General features: G+C 41.2%; 1 protein-coding gene across 1 annotated transcript in view; it reads left to right on the top strand.

Annotated features, from left to right (window-relative positions):
- LOC109923406 (proto-oncogene tyrosine-protein kinase LCK-like) overlaps positions 1-18,671 on the top strand; it is a 68,907-nt gene that overhangs the window by 26,010 nt on the left and 24,226 nt on the right. The window contains exons 8-10 of the mRNA XM_048612906.1: positions 1,442-1,462; positions 7,161-7,207; positions 18,410-18,465. Of these exons, the coding sequence (XP_048468863.1) occupies positions 1,442-1,462; positions 7,161-7,207; positions 18,410-18,465 (124 nt within the window). The remainder of the gene's footprint in view (positions 1-1,441; positions 1,463-7,160; positions 7,208-18,409; positions 18,466-18,671) is intronic.

The raw sequence follows: 18,671 nt of genomic DNA, 5'->3' as shown, positions 1-18,671 counted from the left end.
CTATTTTTTCCTTCATAGATGCTGCCAGACCTGCTGAGCTTTTCCAGCAACTTTGTTTTTATCACTTATAGAATACTCACACCAAAGTTCCCAATCTAACAATTCCATAGGTTTAAGTCACTTGTGACTTCAATTTTTAAACTAGAACTGTAGATAGATTTTTCCTGGACCTATCATATACCGGCTTAAATATACACAGCTTTAAGTAACCTCTTCAAGGTTTTATCGCAACACTTCTAGTCTGGGACTAAAACTGACTCTTTACTCACAAGTAACCTAGCTCATTATATATCCTTCCATTTTCAGGAGCAATAGTGTACACAGACATCCTATTCCAAGGACTTCACAGGATTGCTCCAAACTCAAAGTAAAACTCTAAATAAATCTCTCGCTGAGCTATGAATGTTTCCCTTAAGCTTAAAAATACAAGTTCTTGAAGTCTGTAATAAACCTTATTTACCTTGCTGGGTCACAAAACAATCTAAAATAAACAGAAGCCCATTAGTATGCATACAAACCCATTCACCCTAAAGCCAGGTCTCAAAAACTGCTTTAAAAGAAATCACCATGGATACAGAAATACTTAAAAGTTAACTATTAGCTTCAGATACAGAAAACCCACCAGTTACTAACTCAAACTAGTATGATGTAAACTGTGGAAATTAAACATATATAACCCTAACTGAATGTTTTTAAAAATTATTTATTGCAAGTTTGTGTTTCTGGGTTTTGAGTTATTTAAAGATTGCAAAACATCTTGTGATATCAATTCTTAGTGTAGGAATCAATAGCTATATGATGTAGTCTCACTAATTGTAAATTGTGTAACATTTACATTGACCGGGATCACAAACAAAACTTTTTAGAATGTGAGAATATTTCTTCTGTGAAGGTATTCAAATTGTTTAATTAAAAGAAAAAGAAAAAATAAATTCCTTGCTTTCTGTTTGAAAAAAACTTATTGATTCATTTTAGTGATACAGCCTAATTACAAAATCTCAAAAGTATCAAGTAAAATTTGTATTACACAACAATCTATTTGTATAACGAATGCAAAGAAAAGATTAATGACCTATTTGTTATGTAAACCCACTACATATTGATACAGATCAATCATTACCATGCCCCATTATAACTCAGTTTGTTGATTGCAGCATTTAAACCAAGATCCAGGTCATTTGGCTCTGTATACTGGTCAGTAGATGATCTAGAACCAATCTATAAGGGAAATTTTTTTTTTTCGGTTAAAACTGTTTCTCATTTATCTAAACATTTATGGGTTATAAGTTTGATAGCAATCAGAACTGAAACAGATTTCAGAAGCAAGTAATAATTTTCAAATATTTGAGCCAGAGTAAATTTTTACAAATATTTAACTTGAAAATATGAATTTGCCACATCTCTACCAACCACACTGCAACCCTTTAATGGCTGCAGGGAGAAATTTGCCATCAAAACCTCAGTAGAATATTTGATTCCATTGTTAAAGAATGATCTGAACAAAGAAACGGTTTGGGTTCAACCCCAACTCAGAAAAAAACTTTTCCTCGAGTTTTCTTGCTACCTTTCATCATGCTGCTTCTGAGCTAATCTTGCCTGTAAAACCCATTCTGCTCTCAATCCATTCCTATAAAACTGCAGAACTCACAAATTCATTCCTTGACTGTAACGCTAGTTAACATTGCAAATGGTGCCCCTTCTTTGCATTCTGCTCCACTGCCCCATACCTTCCGAATAATCATCATCAAACTCTCACTTAAAAAGAAACATATCCTCTATACCTGAAAACTACAACCTCATCCTCAATGTCCTTTTCCTCTCTAAAGAAAAGAAAGCTTTCAGACAGTGATGGGGAAAAGATAGGAGAATTGGGACTCAACAAATTGTTCTTGCAGAGAATCAGATCAGACATTATGGGCCAAACAGCCTCCTTCTGTGCTGAACTATTCTGATGATTGTATAAGTGAATATGTGCACATAAATCCATTAACAACTTTCCCACAAGTCCAGATTTGAATCCCTGCAATCAGGTTTCTTCTCTGTCACAGCACTGAAATAGTATGAATCAAAGGTACAATGACTCTTATCAGATCATGTTATGAGTAAACTCTTTCTCTTCATCCTTAAACTCTTTATGGGCTTTAGCATGATTGGCCTGCCCTACATGCTTTTATACTTGTCTTTCTGATGGTAATCACAGTGTCCCCAGCAATGGCTTCACTTACCGCAGTCACAGTCTGCAGTCCTCAGATATCTATAAGTGGATCCCTACTGCTCAGCATTGATAAGCTCTCTCTGAGTGAAACCATCCAAAGGCAAGTATCTTGCTCCTTATGTATGCTGATGATTTCTAATTCATCAGGCCACACTATCCAACCCCCACCAGCACAGCCTGAGTGTTGTCAGTGGCTATCTTAGACTCTAGTCTTGCATGAGCCACTGGTTTCCCCAGAAAATCAATCTGAACTCAAAGCCATTGTTTTCAGCAAATACCCCCAACTTCAAACTTCACTGATTACATCTCATTCCCAGCCACTTCCCGGAGACCAGTTGTTTGTAGCCTTGATATTGTATTTGGAGCTGAGCTGAGATTTCAACACTGTTGATCATAAAGACCATTCTGGTAAAGTTATTTACCTTCATCCTTGTCGCAGCTGATCAGCTGCTGAAAACCTCACCATGTTTTGGTCACCTCCATATTCAACAATTCCAGTCTTCAACTGGCTGGCTTTCCAATCCTCCATCATTCATCTTTAGCTCTTTAAAAACCATGTTGTTCATCTGTTAGCCCATACACAGCCATGCTCACCAATCACACCTACACTCATAGAGCTACTTTGGATCCTGGTGCCCAATTCTCAGGTTCAAATTCCATCCAGATCTCAGCCTTCACTGGCTTGGCCCTACAAGAACTGTGTTCCTCCTTCTCTTACCTCTGGCAGTGCTTCTTTCAATGTGCTTTAGGTGTTCCTAGCTGTACAAAAATCCCTGTCTATACCTTTCAGCTGTAAAAATGGAAATCAGACTCTGCATGTAACATACAGCTGATGGGGTACAGTCCATGTGGCAACACTGTCTGAAAAGGATTCCTGTCCTTTATCTCGGAGGCTCCGAAGTAGTTGGTTTGTATTGTGCTTTTAACCAAAGAGGGGACCAAATACTAAAATAAACTGAGGTGTTCTAACATCTTCAATAAGGATATATAAAAATTGGGACAAGTCTTATTTCTCCTTTTTTATATTAGATGACAACCATCATACTTAGGTTGTCATTACTTTGAAGGTTAGAAATGATAAAAGGGACTGATATTTATATAGCACCTACTAGGACCAGCAATGAAGCACATTTGAAATATCATCATTGTTCAAGGAAACATAGCAGTCAATTTGTATCTAGTGAGCTCCCACAGACAATATGATAATGACCATATAACCTTCTCTTTTTGAGTGATTTTGATCGAGGGTAAAATATTGGCCTCGCAACTGGGGAAAGTCTTCCTCAAAATTGCATTTCACATCAACCTGAGAGAGTAGACCCTGAATATAACATCACATCTGAAAGGCAAGACGTTATACGAAAACAAACCCAGAGAGTGCTGGAGAAACTAAGCAGATCTGGCAGCCGCTGTGGAAAGCGAATCCAAGTTGACATTTTGGGTCCAGTAAGACTCTTCTTCAGAAATCTAGTTCTTCAGTTACACTAGACACCAGGGCAGGAAAGATGTTCTCGATCACAGGGGAATCCAGAACCAGGGGTCACTGTCTAAGTATACGGGTAAACTATTTAGGACGGAGATAAAGAGAAATTTCTTCACCCAGAGAGTAGTGAGCCTGTGGAATTCACCACCACCCAAAGCAGTCAAGGCCAAAACGTTGGATGATTTCTAGAAGGAGTTGGATATAGCACTTGGGGCTAAAGGGATCAAAGGGTATGGGGGAGAAAACGGCATCAGGCTATTGAGTTGGATGTAGACAAACAGGAGGCTGGAAGAACACAGCAGGCCAGGCAGCATCTGGAAGAAAGGAGCAGTCAACGTTTTGGGTATTACCCTTCTTCAGGACTGGATGTGGGGGTAAGGGGAGCTGCAGGTAAAGAGGGATGGGGGAAGGGGTGGAGACAGAATGGTCCCCTTACCCCACATCCAGTCCTGAAGAAGGGTAATACCTGAAACATTGACTGCTCCTTTCCTCCAAATGCTGCCTGGTCTGCTGTGTTCTTCAAGCCTCCTGTTTGTCTACCTTGGATTCCAGCATCTGCAGTTTTTTTGTCTCTGTTGAGTTGGATGATCAGCCAAGACCATAATGAATGGTGGAGCAGGCTCAACGGGCCGAATGGCCTACTCCTGCTCCTGTTTCCTACGTTTCTATGGTATTCAAGTTCCGAGTGGGCTGTGAATATGTTTGAACAGTGCAGCACTTCCTAAGTATTGCATTGGACTATCTTTCTTTTCAATGTTTTTGCTGAAGTCCTGCACTCAAGCCTACAACCTTCTAAGTTAAAGGTTAGCTGAATTCAATTGTGATATTTTTTGGTTAAAGTTATTAAATATGAAATAAAAGCAAAATGTTGGAATCAGTGGAAATCTGAAACAAACAGAGAATGCTGGAGAAACTCAGCAGGGCTGGCAGCATCTGTGGAGCTGGAGAATCAGAGCTAATGTTTCGAATCCAGTGTGACTCTTCTTTAGAACTGTGATTTTGGTCTTGTACCATGAAGATGGAGGAAGTGAATGGGTAAGTTTTGCACCTTCTGCGATTGTGTGGGGGAATGATGAAGTGTGAGAGTGTTGAAGGAGTGGGCCAGGATGTCACAAAGAGGATAGTGTGCAGTGTGCCGACAGTTGAAGGGAGGAGAAGATGTGTTTGGTGGTGGCATCCTATAGGAGGAGACAGAAGTGGTGAAAATGATCCTTTGAAAACACAAACTAGTGGTGTAGAACGTAAGGGCCAGGAGAGCCCTGTTATTGTCCTGGGAAGAAGGGGGATGGATAAGGACAGAAATGCGGGTGAGGGAGGAAACCTTTGGTTGAGGATAGAGAGGAGGTCATATCAGAGGCAACTTGGGGAAGGTGACATCACTTGAACAGATGAGATGGAGATGGAGTAACTGGGAGAATGGAATGGAATCCTTCCAGGAAGCAGTGTGTGAGGAAGTGTAGTCGAGGTAGCTATGAGAGTCAGTGAGCTTGTAATGGGTGGGGTTATTCTGAAGAAGAGTCACACTGGACTTGAAATGTTAACTCTGTCACTGTCTCCACAGATGCTGCCGAACCTGGTGAGTTTCTCTAGCACTTTCTGTATTTGTATTAAATCTGCAAACTCTTTTTCAGTGTATTTTAAACATTGATTATTATTGTCTCACTATATTGCTTTCAAAAGATGGTACATTGTAAATCATTGGGGCCCCACTAATCTCCTCAGCTTTCGTTTTCTCACAAGTAACCAGCTTGGTTACTCTCCAGGGCTCTCTTGGCCCTTACATTCTACACCACTAGTTTATGTTTCCAAAGGATCATTTTCCACCCCTTCTATCTCCTCCTATAGGATGCCACCACCAAACAGATCTTCTCCTCCCCTCGACTATCAGCACAATGCACACTATCCTCTTTGTGACATCCTGACCCACTCCTCCAACACTCTCACACTTCATCATTCCCCCACACAATCGCAGAAGGTGCAAAACTTACCCATTCACTTCCTCCATCTTCATGGTACAAGACCAAAATCACAGTTCTAAGGAAGAGTCACACTGGATTCGAAACATTAGCTCTGATTCTCCAGCTCCACAGAACATGGCATTTTCTGATTGACCTGTTCAGAGATGTTATTGCTCATCTTTGGAGCAGCTGGGACTTGAACTCTGGCCTCCCAACTCAGAGGTAGGGACACTACCACTGCACTTCAAAGGGCCTCCACAAGCTTATTTTGCATTTTTGTTCAGATGGGACATACGTACAGGATATAATCAGTCCTCAGTTGTTTGAATTCTCTAATTTGCCAATTTTTACTCATTTGGACAAAAGAGCAGGAACTGTGTGGTTTAACATGTTTGAAATGCATTCCTTGAGGACTGGCTAAAACAATGCCTTTGAACTCTATATTTTCATCTTCAGGATTGTAGGCCAATTCCACATCAAATATCAAAGTATTCTCTCAAGTGCAAAAAGGCAAACAGTTACTAATTTGGACACCCTCGGGCCAGTCCCTCTTGTACAGCCAGTCCACAGAAGGTACTGCCTGATTTTGAGGCTAATTTGTGTTAATTGTAGTCCTCGCTCCAAGCAGCCACATTACTGATTAAAATGTTGTTGAAGTAAATTAGCCCTAATCTGTCTCTGGCCAACAGTGATGCTTGAAGTTGATCTAATAATGGAAAAGTGTTCAAACCAAGTTCAGGAAGAGGTCATAATCTTTTACACTCCCTCTGGAGGGAATACGTCTAAAATTAAATGTGTTTCAGCTGTATGAAATCAGTTCCCTGCAGACACAAGTTCAACACAAACCTGACCTTGAATTTATTAAACAACTCAAATTTGGCACCATCATTCTCAAAGGACAAATTCAGGGCATTGTTAAGGAAAATGGCATGGTTATTGAAGCAAGGGTTGTTGTGAGGTTGAGGTTTGAAAACATTGGCAGAGCAGACCTGGGAGTGTATTGTCTGGATGAACTCTAGTTATCTCAGCTGTAACCTTCATGATGTTACTAGGTGGAGTTCAAATTGAAAGATCTTCCATTTCCCACTATTATCCTTTCTATTGGCAGGAACAGATATTTTTAAGCTGCTGGCTATATTTAGTTGAATGAAAAGTTATTAGATTTGAACTGCAGAGAGCTAAACACCAACACTTAATGTCCTTTTTGTATCCATTTTCTGGATTTTAATCATTGAAACAGCTTGCAAAGACAGATTGCTTCTTTCCAGACAGCATTTTAAAACTTAGTAACAGTCACCCTTGTTAGTGACATAGTTCTCCCTGTGATCCCAGAGAAAGGAATGTGAACTTGGGTCTATACACTGCAGCTTTGAATCCAGTCTGTCCATGATTAAGACAATATTCTATTTTGCTGTTTCTTAGATTGAAAATTTGCAAAATTGTAACTAGTTAATCCTCAAACTTGTCTCTTTAGGGAGACATCTCGAGTGGTTATTTGTTACAGAGAGAGAGGACTCTAGCAGTCAAATTACAGCATGCTGAAGCCAACTTGTATCTGATTAGTAAATGCACAGTATTGGAAACACATTGTTTTTTCTATTTCTAAAATGATTCCTGTAGAATATTCCAAATAAAATAATATAGAATTCTCAATCAATATTTTGGTGGTGTCACAGTAGTAGTGTCACTGAACTGGTAATCCAGAGATGCAAGCTGATGCTCTGGGATCATGGATTAACACCATGACAGATACTAACATTTAAATTCAACACAAAATCAGGAATTTTAAAGAAGTTAGCCGTCGTTGACTATCATAAAATCCCATTTGGTTCACTCGTGTCCTTTAGGGAAGGAAATCTGCTGTCCTTACCTGGTCTGGTCAACGTCTGATTCCCAGACCCACAGCAATGCGATTGCCCCTGAAGTTGCCTGTTGAAAAGCAACTCAGCTCTAGGGCAGTTAGGAATAGCAAACTAATGCTGGCCTTGTCAGTGTTGGCCACTCTCAGGAAAAAAATATAGAAACCCACTGAGCAAAATATAATTGCTTTAGGATAACACAACATGGTCACATTATTAGTGGGTTTTTTTTTCAGACTGGAGGAGTATTTGTACTGGAGTTCTCCAGACATCAGTGTTGGGACCACTGTTCTTTTGGTATTACTGAATGAGATCTTGCTATATAAAGTACAGATTCAAAGTTTGCAATGATATGAAAATTGAAAGTGTTGCAACTGTGAGAGTTGGTGCAAGGTTGAACAGGTGGCAGGTAACATTCACATGGAGAAATACAAAGTGATTCATTTTAATAGGAAGAACATGGCACAACAATGTAAATTACAGGGGTTGCAGTTGCAGAGGGACCTGGATGTCTACGTACATAAATTCTTGTATACTTGTTAAAGGCAGTGTCCAACAGAGGTTCACCAAACTAATTGCTGGGGTGGGAGCATCCTTTGAGGAGAGATTGAGGAGACTGGACCGATATCCTCTGGTGTTTAGAAGAATGACAAAACTTACAAAATTCTTAAATCATAGACAGAATAGATGCAGAAAGGATGTTTCACCTGACTGGGAGCTCTAGAACCAGGGAAGACAGTTTCAGGAAAAAGGCAGGCCATTTAAGTTTGGGATGAGGAGAAATACCTTCACTCAGAGAGCAGCAAGTCTTTAGAATTCTCTACCCCAGAGGACAGAAGAAGCTCAATCATCAAGTAACTTCAGGAGAGAGATTGGTAGATTTCTAGTTACCAATTACATCAGGGATTTGGAGGTGGTACAGGAATATGGCATTGAGGTAAATGTTCAACCATGATCCAGAATGGTGATGCTGGCTCAAAGGACTGAATGGCCTACTCCTGTTCCTATGTTCATAAAAACATAAGAACCAGGAGCAGGAGTGGGCCATCTGGCCCATTGAGCCTGCTCCACCATTCAATACGATCATGGCTGATCTTTTTTATGGACTCTGTTCCACTTACCCACCTGTTCACCATAACCCTTAATTCCTTTACTGTTCAAAAATCTATCTTTGCCTTAAAAACATTCAATGAGGTAGCCCCAACTGCTTCACTAGGCAGGGAATTCCATAGAATCACAACCCTTTGGGTGAAGAAGATCCTCCTCAACTCAATCTGAAATCTGTTCCCCTTTATTTTGAGCCAATGCCCCCTAGTTCTGGTTTCACCCACCAGTGGAAACAACCTCCCTGCTCCAACTTGTCTATTCCCTTCATAATTTTATATGTTGCTAAATCATTGAAGATGGCAAACCAGGTTTAGAGAGCAGTCAATAAAGCATATTGAATGCTGGACTTGATTAATAGGTACATAGAGTACAAGAATAAAGGGGCGACATTGAACTTGTATGAGACACTATTTTCAACCTGAGCTGGAACACTAAGTCCTGTTCTGAGCACCAAAATATAAGATTGTGAAGGCATCAGAAAGAGTGCAGAGAAGTTTATGGGAACTGTTCCAGGGATGAGGAATTTCAGGGATGAAGATGGATTGGAGAAGTGAGGACTCTTTTCCTTAGGGAAGAGAAAACTGAGTGGAGATCTCATCAAAGCATTCAAAGTCATGAAGGTTCAGACAGAGTAAATAGGGAGAAATGTTGTGCAAGTATTGAGAATAAGAGGGCACAGGTTTAAAATAATTGGCAATAGAAACAATGGTGGTACGAAGAAGAAGCCTCTTCATGGAGCGAGTGGTTAGGATATGGGATGGGCTTCCTGAGAGTGTGGTGGAGGCAGGTTTAATTGTGGATTTCATTTGGGAATTAGACAATTATTTGAAAAGGAAGATGTAGAAAATTATGGAGAGAAGGCAGGAGAATGGCATTAGGTGAGATCATTATTTGGAGGTCAGATATAGACAGAAGGGGCCAAATGACACTGTGACCAATTCTGTGATGTGTAGGTGTCAGCTGTGGCTGAGTGGTATAGCACTCTCACCTTTGAGGTTGTGGGTGGAAGACCCACGTCCAGTACTGGTGTATAAAAATCTTGACTGATGTTCCACCATAGTATACACACAGTACAACAACATCTTCCTGATGAGATCATGAGCGGAAGTCCTGTCTACTTTCTTAGGCATCTGTAAAAAGTCCCATGGCACAATTTTGGAGGAGAGTAGGGGCATGTCCCTGATGGTCCAGCTGGTATTAATTCCTCAATCAACTTCAGAATGAAACACTGATTTTCTGTTCATTATCACATAAATGTTTGTAGGAACTTGTTGTGTGAAAATTAGCTGCAGTATTTTTTTACTTAATAACAGAAACTATTTTCCCTGTCTAGTGATGGCCCTAACTGATGGGAGTCGACAGTCAGTTATCCCTGAAAACATCTGCCATCAACATTTAATGCTGGAAGCATTGAATCCAGCCTGAGATGTAGACAGTACTTTCTTGGCTGTGATGTGCTTTGGATGCCATGAACAGCAAGAACTCAATGCAGATTATTTTTCTGGGTTTTTTTTTGTCTCATTTTACATGATTTGAACATATCCCGTGAGGTGTTTAGATTTCATACGTGGTTTGTTAGCCATGTGATTAATTTTTCACTGGTAAAATCACTTTTGAAATGCAATGGGGAATGGAATGCTGCCTGTGATTAACAACCCAATCCCAAAAAAGAGGACCTTTTCAAGCTCTGGCCTTTCCACGTTGTTAGCAGAAGCTAATTAGGAACAAAACATATATTCTGCCATTTCATTTTAAAAAGATATCAAACTTTCAATCCTACACTTATGTTGTATCTTCAAAGTTCACATAAAACATTTCAAAGCATATTCTGTCTTTTTGTTATTGGATATAGACGAAAGCCTTTTTAAGGTCAAGCCCAATGAATAATGTGTTTTGTTCTGGGTAGTTACAGTCTGTTTTCCAAAATTAATCAAACTTCATTTCATCACTTTAGTCTGTGACAACAGTGGTACATTCTGATGTTTCCTGACTACAACGTTCCATTTCCCATCTCAAATCATTTCCAATATTTAGTGGATAAAAGCGTGGACCAGTGCTTTGAAATATTGGGCTGGAGTCCAGGACCTGTATAAAGTTCAAAAATAAATGCAAAATCATAACAATTAGGAACAAGACCGTTCAGCCCATCGTGTCTGTTCCACCAGTCAATTTGATCATAGCTGTTCTTGGGTCTCAACTACACTTTCCCACCATTCTCGATATCCCTGAATTCCCTCAGAGATGAAAGATCTGTCTGTTTCAAATTAAATAAACTTAAAGATGGAGTATCCACATTCTGCTGGGCTAAAGAACTCTAAAGAATCACAGCCCTTCGAGTGAAAACATTGCTCCTTTCCCCACTCCTAAATGATCAGCCCCTTATCCTGAGCCTCTATTTTAGATTCACCAGCCAGGTGAAACAAACTTTCCGTTTGTACCCTATCAATCCCCTTCAATTCTTGCACATTTCAAGAGATCACTGCTCAAACTTCTAAATTAGAACATAGAACAGAGAACAGTACAGCACAGTACAGGCCCTTCGGCCCACGATGTTGTGCCGACCTATTATCCTACACTAAGATTGAACTAACCTGCATACCCACTATTTTACTATCATCCATGTGCCTATCTAAGAGTCGCTTAAATGTCCCTAAAGTATCTGACTCCACTGCCACTGCCGGCAGCGCATTCCACACACCCACCACTCTGTGTACCTCTGACATCTCCCCTGTACCTTCCTCCAAACACCTTAAAATTATGCCCCCTCATAATAGTCATTTCTGCCCTGGGAAAAAGTCTTTGGCTATCCACTCTATCTATGCCTCTCATCATCTTGTACACCTCTATCAAGTCACCTCTCATCCTTCTTCGGGGATGAATGAAAAAAAGCCCTATATCCCTCAAACTTTCCTCATTAGACCTGCCCTCCTGTCCAGGCAGCATCCTGGTAAATCTCCTCTGCACCCTCTCTAAAGCTTCCACATCCTTCCTATAATGAGGCGACCAGAACTGAACACAATATTCCAAATGTGGTCTAACCAGGGTTTTATAGAGCTGCATCATAGCCTCGCAGCTCTTAAACTCAACTCCCCTGCTAATGAAAGCCAACGGGTAGCAACTTTGAGAGATCTATGGATGAGGACTCCAAGATCCCTCTGTTTGTCTACACTGCTAAGAATCCTGCTATTATCCCTGTATCCTGCATTCAAATTCGGCCTTCCAAAATGAATCACTTCAAACTTTTCCAGGTTGAATTCCATCTTCCACTTCTTTGTCCAGCTCTGCATTCTGTCAATGCCCCGTTGTAACCTACACACTATCCACAACTCCACCAACTTTTGTGTAATCGGCAAATTTACCAACCCACCCTTCCACTTCCTCATCCAAGTCATTTATAAAGACCACAAAGAGCAGACGTCCCAGAACAGATCCCTGCGGAACACCACTGGTCACCGAGCTCCAGGCTGAATACTTTCCATCTACTACCACCCTCTGTCTTCTATTGGACAGCCAGTTTTGTATCCAGACAGCCAAATTTCCCTGAATCCCATATATCCTTACTTTCTGAATTATCCTACCATGGGGAACCTTATCAAACGCCTTGCTACAATCCAAATACACCACATCCACTGCTCTACCTTCTTCAATGTGTTTTGTCATATCCTCAACGAATTCAATAAGGCTTGTGGGGCATGACCTGCCCCTCACAAAGCCATGCTGACTAATTCTAATCAAACTATGCTTTTCCAAATAATCATAAATATTATCTTTCAGAATCCTCTCCAAAAATTTGCCCACCACAGAAGTAAGGCTGACTAGTCTGTAATTCCCAGGATTGTCCCTATCCCCTTTCTTGAACAAGGGAATGACATTTGCCACCTTCCAATCATCTGGTATTACTCCAGTGGACAGTGAGGACGCAAAGATCATCACCATAGACACAGCAATCTCTTCCCTTGCTTCCCATAGTAACCTTAGTTATATCCCGTCTGGCCCAGGGGACTTATCTATCCTCATGTTTTTCAAAATTTCTAGCACATCCTCCTTCCTAAAATCAACATCTTTGAGCATAACTGGCTGTTTCATGCTGTCCTCACAAACTACAAGGTCTGTCTCACTGGTGAATACTGAAGCAAAGTATTCATTAAGGACCTCCCCTACCTCCTCTGACTCCAGGCACAAGTTCCCTCCACTATCCCTGATTCGCCCTACCTTCACGCTGGCCATCCTCTTGTTCCTCACATAAGTAAAGAACGCCTTGGGGTTTTACTTGATCCTACCCACCAAGGTTTTCTCATACCTCCTTCTAGCTCTACTAAGTCCATTCTTCAGTTCCTTCCTGGCTGCCTAATAGCCCTCTAGAGCCCTGTCCGATCCATGCTTCCTCAACCTTAAGTAATCTTTCTTCTTCCTCTTGACTAGATGTTCCACATATCTTGTCATCCAAGGTTCCTTCACCTTACCATCCCTTCCTTGCCTCAGTGGGACACAATTCTAAAGAATATTGGTCCAGTTTACTCAGTATCTCATCATAGAATAATCCTATCATCCCAGGGAACCTTTGCTGTACCACGTCCAATGTACGAATATCCTTTCTTCAATGTGGAGAATAACAATAACAATCCTTACATTTATCACTGGACTTGCAATCCAAGTCAATGGTCAATGTGGACATGAGTTCGAATCCCACCAGGAAATGTGAATTCAATAAAAACTGGAATAAAAAGCAAGCCTAGTGGAACCAAGTAACCAGTGTCAATTGTCATAAAAGCCATCTGGTTCACTAATGTTCTTTAGGGAAAGAAATCTGCCATCCTCACCTGGTCTGGCCTACATGTGATTCCAGACCCACAGCAATGTGGCTGACTCTTGGCTGCCTTCTGGGCAATTAGGGATTGGCAATAAATGCTGACCAAGCTAGTGATGGCCCCATCCAAGGAACAACTTTTTTTTAAATATTCCAGTTATGCTCTGACCAAAACCCCATGTAAATGTAGCAAGATTTCTTTATTTCGTACTCCTGTCTCCTTGCAATAAGAACCAACATGCCATTTGCCTTCCTAATTTATTGTAGTGTCTGCATTCTTTCCGTGCACGCTATGAGAACAACAAATCTCCCTGAACATCAACAGCTAAAATTTTCACATCTTTTAAAAGGTATTCTGCTTTACTATTCTTACAAAGAAAGTGAATAACCTCAAACTTCACCAGATAATACTGCGCCTGCAATTTGTGGTCCACTCACTTGTCTATGTCTTTTTAAAGCCTCTCTGTGCCCTTCTCACAGCTCATCTTGTTTCGTATCTTCAGCAAGCTTCGATACATTATCTTCTGCCTCTGTCTAAGTCATTGACATGGATGGCAAATAACTGTCACCTCAGCACTGAACCTTGCAATAATCCACTGGCTACAGAAAGCCCATTGAAAATGCCCCATCTATCTCTGCTCGCTACTTCCTTCCATTAACCAAAAAGAGAGAGACTGGTGTTACACATGTTTATAAAAGCATTTTCGGATCAAATTCTATGGTAGCTGAAGGCTCCATTCCAGTTGTTGGGTATTTTGTTTTGCTGTGCTATTTATATAAAAGCTTTAGTTTTGTGCAGCTACACCTAAATGAAGTGTGAACAATGATTTCTATGCCCATTGGCATCAAAAATAAGTTAATATTTGCATTGACACACTGGAAGGAAGATAATAGATGGCACCAAATGATATTAATCATCTGCACAGTCCTAATGGACCCAAACCATGGTTCTGCATCTGTGTGCAAAACAAATATGAGGCTCTCAGTCAGTGTGAATACAAATTAAGCTTTTTTTGATATTATTGTCAAGGCCAATCAGAATGCTGTAACCTTAAAACCTGGAGGTCAGAGAAATGGGTTCACTGGTAGGTCTATTCCACAAGTGTGTTTTGCCTGGCCTCTGATTTCCCCTCTGCTCATTTCAATGAGCAGGATATCCATGAGCTAATGAAGGCAGAAGCACACTAGAATCCCTCTTAGTTTAGGGATTCATTGGGAATGGTGTGTACACTTAACTTTCAATATGGCTCTCTTGTGAACCTGAACATAAGACTGAAGAAAATCCAACACAGGGCAAGTTACTCCTTCAAGTCTTTACTAGCCAGAGTCTATTTGTCCTTTCTCTCCACCGCCTATTAATTTTGCTTTAAAAGTATTTCATTCCTTTCCCTGTCTCCCCTGAAAAAATCATGGTTTATTGTATTTTTGGAATCGTGAATATCCTTCTACAAGATATCAACCTATTTCCCTTTTTAAAGTGTCAGCAACTCTAAAACAACTGTCTCCTTGGGGTACATAAGAACATAAAAAATAGGAGGAAGAGGCCATTCAGACCTTCAAATATACTATCCCATTCAGCCAGATCATGTCTACCTCATCAGCACCTTCTCACATTACCCCATGTCCCTTGGTAATATTGAAGATACATATCAATCTCTGCCTTGAATATACTTAATGACTGTTCCTCCACAGCTTCTTTGGTAGTTTTACTACTCTTTAGATAAAGAAATTTGTTCTCAATCTCTCACCATCAGGCTGTCGCGCCATCCTATGGATCAGACTGGTGAACCTTCACTACATTCTACAGCAAGTATATCTTTCCTTAAGTAAAGGACTGTGCCTGTGCACAATCCTTCAGAAACAGGCTCACCAAAACTCGATACACCTGCAATGTTGCATCCTCACTGATGTGCTTAAATGCTCCAGTGATAAAGACCTGTTCTGCTGCTATTTGACCAGAGGGGAATACTTGTCTTTGCTTTAATCAGGTTTGAGTCTTGTAAATTTGGGACTTTTATTTCGGATTGTTCAAGAGCTGTCATAAGTTGATACAAGTCAAACACTGAAGGGCTTGGTAATCAGAGCAGAGCTGGCGCACTTGACTGGGTGCAAAACAGCAGCTAAACTTAATAAGATCAGGGCCATTACAGAGCACTGTGCACCCAGTCTGGAATGGGGAGAAGGAGGACTCTGTTTTCTTGAGATGTAGCCTCCTCGGGAATTCAGGAAGTTAAGGGGGGTTGTTTTATAAATCAAGAAGTTTGAGCACGTTTGTAGCATGATGATTAGAATACTCAGTGTTCTGAAGTTAAATGGTGTTAGATTCTAAAACAGGGCTTCTCAAAGATAGGAACACAACCTCAAGTGGGGTTTGGAGTGGGGATTTTAGAGTCACAAGCTCTGGATGCTGTGGAGTTCTGACCAAGTTATAACTGTGCATACAGCTATCCTCCCATTCTGACTGCTCACACTGAGGGCTCATGACAATTTGAAACCTTGAAATGGGGTCAGGGAGGGAAAGGTTTGGGAACAAATGCCCTAAAGGGACTAAAATAGCTTGAGCTTTATGAGGAATTGCATAGAAAGATAGAAAATAAGAGAAGGAGTAGGCCATTCAGCCCTTCGAGCCTGCTCTGCAATTCAATATGATCATGGTTGATCATCAAGTTCCGTCTCCCGTTCCCACTTTCTCCCCATACATTTTGATCCCTTTAGCCCTAAGAATTATATCTAACTCTTACCTGAAAATATTCAATGTTTTGGCCTCAACTGCTTTCTGTAGCAGAGAATTCCACAGGCTCCCCGGTCTCTGGGTGAAGAAATTCCTCTTCATCTCCATTCTAAATGGCCAACTCTATATCATTAAATTGTAACCGTTGTGGATTCTCTGGTCCATCCTTCCTGTCTTCACCTTGTGTTTTGGATCACAGACAGCATCCAAGCAGTTCTTTTCAGATTCAGTTAAATGAAGTAAGGAGAAGGCTCATCAACAGCAACTTCCTTAAATATGAATATTTATTGAGTAATAATAAAAGACAAAAAAGAAAGGAACATGTATTAAATAAATAAAAAGAATGACAAAGAAAGTGAATAAACACTGACCCTCACGCCCTTCTGTTCGTCGGGGACCCCTCGATTGATGGCTGATCTGGAGGCTGAGGTTTTTCCTGGCACCATTCACGATCCTGGTTCGAGGTGAAGTCTAATGACTTGGAACGAAACACTCTCTCTAATACAGTGTAACAACAGCAAAGCACAGAAAAACCAACTATAGAAAAACATGTTGATTGTACCATCTTCAGCACATACAGGAATGTTCACAGGACTCATTCAAGGTCATGCAACTGTCGAATATCGTGAAGTTTGCCCTTCAGCCCATCCTGTACACCTTGTCTAGATCTTCTAGAATTTTACAGGTTTCTATGAGATCCCCACTCACACTTCTAGAGAATATATGCAGACTCTGTTCATTCTTTGATTCCTGGTGACATTGTACATGGTTTGGTTCAGAATCCAAGCAATGCTCCAAAATGCACATGGGAGTGGTAATTCCAACTTGAAACATCCCTAAAAACTACCTGTGAAAGACATACCGTGTGCGGTGACTATCGAAGAAAAATGGAAGGAAATGATGAGGAGCTGTTCCTCCAGTCACAGGCTGGTTCTCCCCCATGTTTGATCCTGATTGATCCACTCGTGAGCCTATCAACAGTCACCTGGGAGAGAACCAGTCTGTGATTGGAGGAGCAACTAGCATTTAGGAAAGTAAGTGTTAACAATGAAGGAGTTGCCAAGGGAGAGTCTTCTCAGGGGAAGGGTGTAGTGCAGGATAGGGGGTCCAAGAGCCATCTTTAGCCAAGCTGAAAGAGCCTTTATGCCATAACCAGAAGTTTATTTAGTTCACTCCTGTGACGTGGATATCGCTGGCTGGGCTCAGCATTGATTGCCCATCCCTAGTTGCCCATGAGAGGGTGGTAGTGAGCATGCTTCTTGAGCCGCTGCAACCCACCTGCTGTAGGTAGACCCACAATGCCGTAGGTGAGTGAGTTTCAGGCTTTTGACCTGGTGACAGTGAAGGAATGGCGATATGTTTCCACGTCAGGATGGTGAGTGGCTTGGAGGAGAACTTGGAGGGGGTGGTTCCCATATATTTGCAGCCCTTGGCCATTTAGATAGAAGTTCACAAGCTGCTGCCTTTGTGAAATATTGCAATGTGTCTTGCAGATGGTAAGCATTGGTGCTACTGAGTGTGTACTGAGTGCAGAGAAAGGATGCTTGTGGATGGGATGCAATCAAGCGGGCTGCTTTATCCTGGATGGTGTCAAGCTTTTTGAGTGTTGTCGGGGCTGGACCTATCTAGGCAAGTGGGGAGTATTCCATCACACTCTGGACTTAATCCTTGTAGATGGTGGACAGGCTTTGGGGAGGTAGGAGGAGAGTTACTCGCTGCAGGATTCCTCATCTCTGACCTGCTGTTTAGCCATTAATTTGATTTAATTTGATTTCATTTTATTTATTGCTGTCACAAGTACTGAGATACAGTGAAAAGTGTTGTTTTGCGTGATATATAGGCAGATCGTACAATACAAAGCGCATCAGGGCAGCAGAACAGAGTGCAGAACACAATGTTACAGCTGCAGAAAAAGTGCAGAGAGAGAGAGAGATCAACATTAGCATTTGAGAGGTCCATTCAAAAATCTGATAACCACAGGGAAGATACTGTTCTTGAATCTGTTCATCTGTGTATACTATACTTTTGTATCTCCTGCCCAATGGAAGAGGGTGGAAGAGAGTATAACCGGGATGGGAGGGGTCTTTGATTATGTTGGTTGCTTTCCTGAGGCAGCAGAAAGTATAGATGGAGTCAGGGGGAAGAAGGCTGGTTTGTGTGATGGACTGGTCTGCTCTCGTAACTCTCTGTAATTTCTTGCGGTCTTAGGCAGAGCAGTTGCTTTACTGAGCTGTGATGCATCCAGGTAGGATGCTTTCCATCATGCATCAATTAAAATTGGTGAGAGTCCTTGCAGAAATGCCAAGTTTCCTTAGCCTCCTGAGGAAGTAGAGGCATTGTTGTGTTTTTTGACCATCTCGTGGGTGGACCAGGACAGATTGTTGGTGATCATCACTCCCAAGAACTTGACATTCTTAACCATTTCCATTTCAGCACCATCGATTCATAATTATATGGCAAGTCCAGTTCAGTTTCTGAGGAATGTTGACCCCCAACGATGTTGGCAAGGGG

The sequence above is a fragment of the Rhincodon typus genome, chromosome 27 (genome assembly GCF_021869965.1).
Source record: "Rhincodon typus isolate 14 chromosome 27, sRhiTyp1.1, whole genome shotgun sequence".
NCBI classification, from domain to species: Eukaryota; Metazoa; Chordata; class Chondrichthyes; order Orectolobiformes; family Rhincodontidae; genus Rhincodon; species Rhincodon typus.
This window is presented reverse-complemented; position numbering and strand designations above follow the sequence as displayed.